At 30.4% G+C, this 7,690-nt stretch overlaps 1 protein-coding gene across 1 annotated transcript; it reads left to right on the top strand.

The window, feature by feature from the left end:
* Window positions 1-4,964: 4,964 nt before the first annotated feature.
* LOC135130563 (uncharacterized) lies at window positions 4,965-5,951 on the top strand. Its single transcript, XM_064057967.1, has one exon. It carries the CDS (start codon window positions 4,965-4,967, stop codon window positions 5,949-5,951), a length of 987 nt encoding a protein of 328 aa, XP_063914037.1.
* The last annotated feature ends 1,739 nt before the right edge of the window (window positions 5,952-7,690 follow it).

Below are 7,690 nucleotides of genomic sequence, written 5' to 3'. Positions count from 1 at the left end.
TCGGTTTTTCAGTGTTCTAATTTTATAATTTTTCTTTTTTCAATGTGGAGTTTTTCAGTTTTTGGATTTTTCAACTTCTCGATTTGCAATTTTTCGGTTTTCAATTTTTCTATTTTCCAATTTGAGATTTTCAACTTTTCAATTTTTCCTTTGTTGTTGTTTCTTCAGTTTTTCGATTTGCAATTTTTTGAGTTTTTAAGTTTCAATTTTCTCACTTTAAAATTTTTCAATTTTTAGATTTTACAATTTTGCGATTTGTGTTTCCTGAGTTTTCAATTTTTAATTTTTCCATATTTAGATTTGCAATTTTTCATTTCGGTTTTTTATATTCTTAATTTTTTCAATTATATGATTTTTCAATGTTTCGATGTTATAATTTTTTATTTTTCAGTTTAAATTTTTTCAGTTATTCGTTTCTTCAATTTTCCGTTTTTAATTTTTTTCAATTTTTCGTGTCTTCTCTTTTTCGATCTGCAATGTTTCTATTTTTAATTTTTTTTTGTTTCTTCAATTTTAGGAGAAGCAGATTTTCAGGTTTTCATTGTTAAACGTTTCAGTTTTTCGATTTTTCAACTTTTTTGTTTTCTTTATTTTTTCAATTATACGATTTTTCAATGTTTCCATGTTATAATTTTTTGTTTCTCTATTTAGAGTTTTTCGGTTTTTCGTTTCTTCAATTTTCCATTTTTTGTTTCTTGAATTTTTAGATTTTGCCCTTGTTTCGGTTTTTTGTTTTCTTTATTTTTCAACTTTTCGGTTTTTCAGTGTTTTCATAATTATTCCTTTTTCAATGCGGAATTTTTCAGTTTTTGAATTCTTCAATTTTTCGATTTTCCAATTTTCATTTTTTTTTATTTCTTCAATTTTACGACATACAGATTTTCGAGTTTTTCAGTTTTTCGATTTTCCAACTTTTAAATGTTTCAATATTTAGATTTTGTATATTTCAATTTGAATTTCATCAGTTTTTAGTTTTCAATTTTTCGATTTGCAGGTTTTCGTTTCTGTGTTTTATTTTCTTAATATTTTCAATTTTTCGGGTTTTCGATTTATAATTTTTCAGTTTTTAAGTTTTTGATTTTCTAATTCTAGATTTTTTCATTTTAGGTTCTTTCAATTTTAGATTTTTCAGTTTCTCAATTTTTCAATTGTTGATTTGCAATTTTTCTAGTTTTCATTTTAAATATGTAATTGTCACTACAATTTTAAAACATTTTCACAATTCTATGATTTTATAATTTATCCATATTTCAATTATTAATTAGATTTTAAAACTTTTTCATTTATTTTATTTTTTAATTTTTCTTTGTTAATTTTTCAATTTTTCGATATTTAATTGATCAATTTTTAATCTTTCAATGTTACAGTTTTCGACTTTACAATTTTGACACTTATATAATTTTTGAATCCGATTGGTTTTTTCTTCTTTCTAATTTTTTGATTTTTTTTTTCGATTTTTAAGTATCTCGACTTTTAGTTTTTCAATGTTTCGTTTCGTCAGTTCGATTTGCAAATTTTCGATTTTTCAGTTATTTTATTTTTCAGTTTTTTCAGATCTGTTGGTTCTTTTAACTTTTCGAACCAAAAAAATGGAAACATTCCAAAATTGTAAAATTGAAAAAACGGAAATGAAAAACTAAAAAGTATAAAGTGAAAATTTTGAAAAACACAAAAGTAGAGAATCGGATAATTGAGAAATCCAAAATTGCAACATCGAAAAATTTAAATATTAGAAAATCGAGAAATTGCAAAACCACAGACTGAAAATCTGAATAATTGAAAAATTTTAAAATCCAAAGGAACATTAAAAATTAAACGAAACACTGTGATATAAAACCGAGAAAATGTAAATGAAAAAATCGGGAAAATGACAAATAAAAATCAAGAACTTGAAAAACTGAGGAAACGAAAAATTGAAAAATCGAATAATTAAGAAAATGGGAAATGAAGAATCGAAAAATGAAAAATTATGTCTAATATCTAAAAACTGCAAAATTGAAGAACTGCAAATCGAAAAATTTAAACATTTGGAAGTCAAGAAATTGAAAAACTGGAAAAATGAAATTTTGAAAAATGGAAAGATTATGGACCCGAAAGATTGAAAAATGGAAAAATTGAAAAATTAAAGAAAATGAGGCAAATATTCACATATAACCATATAATTTTGACTTCAAAACTTCCCAGTGCATTACACACTTAAAAATCAGCGTCTATCACTTTTGTACGTTGTTTTTCCCGGCCACAATAGCTCAACTTCCATTCTCTAATTCGGTTCTTTCCCGCACGACCTGAAGAAGCAACGCCACGCCGGTGGCACTCCACATAATAGCATTCTGATTAAATTTCTATGCAACAGCGACCGGTAGAAAGAAGGCATTTACGAGTTATTGTCATAATTTCTAACGTTTATTAACGTCCTAACTCACTTAGTCGGAGTGAGAGTGAAACCTGACCTGGAACGCGACCGAGCAAACGATCAAGAATTAGATGGACACACGCTATTCACCCCACGGGCGCACCCTTACGATGGCCTGCCATAAGACTTAAAATAGCACAGGGCAGCGCAAACCAGAAAACGATGCTTTAAAAACTTGTTTTGATTTTCGGCGATAACAATTGTTAGATGTGTCCACCAGTTCCGGTTCCGCAAATCTCACCCCAACATAACTGATGGATGGAACGAATTAAATGCAGGGATTTCATTCAGAAATATTTGTTTGCCAAGTTATCAAACTCTTTGGCCGTGTTTGGTGAGGATTCGGGCGACGATTTTTCGCGGATTGTTATGCAAAGAGGATCTTTGGTGGTTTGGTGCTTTACAAGGAGAAAAAACAAAAATTACATTCATAAAAAATCAAATTTTGACACTGTTCTCCAATCAGTTAATCATCAAAACAGTTAAGAGTTGGTGTCACAAAAAATTTAAACAAACAATAAGCCGTTTAGTATTTAATTTATATATTAAATATCTTTATTAATACATTTTTAAAGTGTATAATGTATTACATATTCTAATAACCCAAAGGACAATGCAATTACATAAGTTTATTTATTTTTTATTATTTTTTTTTTTAATATGGATACATTATGACGATTATAAGCAGTGCTAGATATAAAATTGATTACACAAGCTGATCCAAAAATTCACGAATAAGCTCGATGGTACGTTGATTTTATGATCACTCTATGTACATACAGATATCAGTTATTTTATTCTAAAATTTAGATAAGATTATGAAATACTAATGTTAGCATATCGACTATTTGTTTTTGTGTTAACATTATATGGTAATAAACTCAATTTATGTGAAATGAAGCTTACCGAGGCGAAGTCGAGGGTTATCACAAAATTTTACAGTTCTTTTTTTGAAACCAATTAGATTTTTGTGTCATCTGATCTGAACTTTATGGCTTCTGTCTTTCACAGTTATCAAATTATTTTTATTTTATGGAGTTCAACTTATGAGAAATAAAGCTCCTAATTTTTTTTTAATTTTTAAGATTCAATTATTGCTAAGTTTAATATACTAATATATGTAATAACTTCTGAGAAATGAAGCTGCTAATTTCCTATAAATTGTTTTTCTTATTTTTCTCATTTATTTGTAATCTGTGGAAAATTGTGTATACAACAGAAATTTAAGTTTGTTTTTTCCATTTTTCTCAATTCCTTATATATGTTAAAAAATATTAGAGTTGTAATTCTTATTGGACAAATTATCTATAAGATTCAATTATTACTAAATTTAATAAACTCAGCTTGTGAGAAACCGGGCTGCTAATCTCCCGAGGCGAAGACGAGGGTTATTATAAAAACTTCAAGAATTAACTTCGCGTTCTTCAGTAATTTCCCATCGGTAGGGGAGACCGGGGCTAGTTGGCTACAGGGGTAAGTTGACTCGGTGGCAATAATTAAAAAACATCGTAACAGAATTCTTTTAAAATTGCACTGTGTCATGCTGACATCTGCTTCCAACTGTATAAAACTCTATAGCATCGTAGAGTCGGTAAGTTAGAAAACACAGCAACTTCTTTGTGTTTGTAGTCAGTGAGTAAATTTCGTCTTCCTTAGAAAAGTTGCTAAATTTTAAGATCTAACGGTATTTGTTTAAATAATTTTAATCAGGTAAGTAGTTCAAAGTGTTCTCAATGTGATACATTGATACAGTATGCAATAATTTTTCAATTGTTGCTGTAAATTAGTCTTCAATGTAGTAAATACTCCAGGGGTTAGTTGGCTAAGTCATTAAGGGGCTAGTTGACTCATTGAGCCAAGTTACCCCAGGAGGTTTAAAACATAGTCAGGTTTAAAAAACCTTGTTGAAGTGAACATCTTTGATTGGCAGACATGCGTAACTACAAAAGAAAGACACAACGAGCAAATGTTCCACCGGATATTGTAGCACAAGCCGTAAAAATAATCAAAAATGAGAAACGATCAATTAGAAGTGTAGCAAAAGACTTTGATATTCCTCCTAGAACATTAATAAGGTACTGCAAACAAGCCACACTAGGTCACGTTCTTCAGCCTGGTTATAAAAAAGTTAGACAGGTAAGAAATTTTTTAAACACCTAGGTAGGCATATACATACATACATACCTACCCACTCTTCTGCTTCTACAGGTGTTCAGTTTAGAACAAGAAAATAACTTGAAAAAATACTTGCAAAAAGCGTCGGATATTTATTATGGACTCACTCCAAAAGAAGTTCCGACAGTTTGCCTTCCAATATGCAACTGCGTTAAAAATAAAAATACCTGAATCTTGGAAAACAAATAAATTAGCAGGAGAAGACTGGCTCTCCGGGTATTTGAAAAGAAATGTGGAGCTTAGCATAAGAAAACCAGAGGCTACCAGCTTGGCAAGAGCTTCAAATTTTAATAGAACAAATGTTAACCGATTTTTCGAAAATTTAAAGACAGTGCTAGATCGTCTTAAGCTTGAGTCCGGGGATATATGGAACATGGACGAGACGGGAATAACGACTGTGCAAAAACCGGACAGAGTGATTGGCCGGCGTGGGTATAAACAAATTGGAAAGATTGTCTCGGCTGAACGAGGAACGTTAGTGACATTGGCTTTAGCAGTTTCCGCTACGGGAAATTCTATTCCACCTTTTTTTATTTTCCCTCGAGTACACTTTAGAGATCACTTTTTAAGAAATGCACCACCAAGCAGTGCAGGAAGTGCAAATCCGTCAGGCTGGATGAACGCCGAACATTTTTTTGCTTTTGTTAAACATTTTGTTAAACATTCAAAAACATCTAGGGAAAGGCCTTCCCTGCTTATACTGGATAACCACGACTCACATCTGTCCATAGATGCTTTAAATTATTGCAAAGAAAATGGAGTCACGGTTTTATCCTTTCCACCTCACTGTAGCCATAAACTACAACCATTAGACAGAAGTGTTTATGGGCCGTTAAAGAAATATGTGAATTCTTCTTGCGATGCATGGATGACCAATCACCCTGGCCATACGATGACTATTTATGACATTCCTGAAATTGTAAACTCTTGTTTGCCTCTTGCTGCTTCTCCTGCTAACATAAAAGCCGGATTTGCAGTAACAGGAATTTTTCCATATAATGCGCATATGTTTCAAGATGAAGAGTATATGCCTGGATATGTCACAGACAGACCGAACCCAGAAAATGTTCAAGATGTTCCAGCTAACGTGACCATTGAAGAAGATCCAGCTGAAATAAACTTTAGCGAGCCACAACCTGGTCCCTCATCTCGCAGATCTCCATCGAATACCCCCCCACCTCCTACACCAGAAAATATACGACCGCTACCAAAAGCAGCACCAGAAAAGCTAAAAAGTACTAGCAGAAAAAGACGAGTAACAGCCATATTAACAGATACGCCAATTAAAGACACATTAGAAGAAGAGCAGAAAAACAAAAGGAAAAAAAAAACAATAGTGGAGCCAAAGAAAAAGGAATAAAGAGAAATGTCTTTCAAAAAAAAAAAAAAAAAAATGAAAAGCGTTAACACTAATAAGCATATAGTTGCTGACGAGGAAACTGATTCCGATGAAGAAGATACTTTCTGTCTTGTATGTTTAGATAGGTTTTCTAACAGCGCTTCAAAAGAGAAATGGATCCAGTGTACTGAATGCCATATGTGGGCTCATGAAAAGTGCACCGATGGTGATAATCATTATGTGTGCCATAATTGCACATCTGACGAAGATTGACATTTTCAGTCAGTAAATTAGAAAAAATTTTGTGTTTTGCTGTTTTTGCTTTTTTTACCAAAGAATAAACCTTGGTTTTTGTTTTATCTATTAATAAATTTTCTGTGACTTAATTATCTATCAATTTAGTCATATGCCAACATGCCTCTTAACATGCGCCTACTTGCCCCGACAATGGGGTAATTTGGGGCAATTGCAAGGCGTTTTAAAAAAAATCAAAACAAATTTTTACATAAATGTAGACGTGGTTTAGCAGTGTCTAAATGTTGCTGGATCTTCCACCTTTCTTCTAACACTGATAAACCTTCCATAAACGGTTTCAAAACGGAAATAAAAGATCTAAAGTAAAAAGTGCGCCAACTAGCCCCGGTCTCCCCTACGTTTTTTCCGCGTCTTAATTAAAGACACCTTTAAGCGTTTGTTTTTCTTTTTTCTTTGAAGTGATATCGTAAAATTATCTTTCGTATTTTTCAAAATTGTTAACATTATTTTTTCCGTTTTTCTCAATTACTTCAATAATAATTCCTGAAAAACACCTTCATTTTTGAAATATTGGACAATTCTCTATAAGATTCAATTATAACTCAGCTTGTGAGAAACTCAACTGCTAATCTCCCGAGGCGAAACCGAGGGTTATTATAAAAAGCTGAAGAATGAAATTCTTGATTCTTTCGAGTTCTTCAGTGATTTCTCATCGGTACGTCTTTATATCGCGCCTTAATTACAGACGTATTTAAGAATTTGTTTTTTTTTTCGTTTAGTTGAAGTGAAATCGTAAAATTATCTTTTCTAGTTATCTCTCGTATTTAAAAAAAAATTAAAAAATCGCCAGTCGAAAAATTGAAGAAAGAAAAAACCAAACAAATTTAAATAGAGAAACAAAAAATTATAACATGGAAACATTGAAAAATCGTATAATTGAAAAAATAAAGAAAACAAAAAAATTGAAAAATCGAAAAACTGAAACGTTTAACAATGAAAACCCGAAAATCTGCTTGTCCTAAAATTGAAGAAACAAAAAAATGAAAAATAGAAAAATTGCAGATGGAAAAATTGAAAAAAATGAAATTAGAAGAACAAAAATTTATAAAATCGGAACATTAAAAATCGAAAATTTGTAAAAATAAAGATAATAAAAAACCTAAACGAAACATTCCAATTCAAAAATTTGAAGAAATGAAAATTAAAGAATCGAAAAATGAATAATTAAAAATTGAAAACTCGAAAACTTTTAAATCGAAAAAACTGCAAAATCCGAAATGTGAAGAAGCAAAAAAATTAAAATTTAAAAAATCACCAAACGAAAAATTGAAGAAACGAATAACTGAAAAAATTTAAATTGAAAAATAAAAAATTATAATATCGAAACATTGAAAAATCGTATAACTGAAAAATAAAGAATATAAAAAACCGAAACGAAAAATTGCAAATCGAAATATGGAAAAATTAAAGTGACAAAATTGAAACTTAAAAACTCAAAAAATTGC

Source organism: Zophobas morio, unplaced genomic scaffold, assembly GCF_036711695.1.
Source record: "Zophobas morio isolate AGI-343-1 ecotype UQ-CSIRO unplaced genomic scaffold, CSIRO_AGI_Zmor_V1 ptg000017l, whole genome shotgun sequence".
In the NCBI taxonomy this organism is placed as follows: Eukaryota; Metazoa; Arthropoda; class Insecta; order Coleoptera; family Tenebrionidae; genus Zophobas; species Zophobas morio.
Note: the sequence above shows the minus strand (reverse complement) of the source record. Positions and strands in the feature narration are given on the sequence as shown.

Bases quoted from the DNA above. Each gene is read 5' to 3' on its own strand.
- LOC135130563 (XM_064057967.1), top strand. From the start codon at position 4,965: ATGGACGAGACGGGAATAACGACTGTGCAAAAACCGGACAGAGTGATT.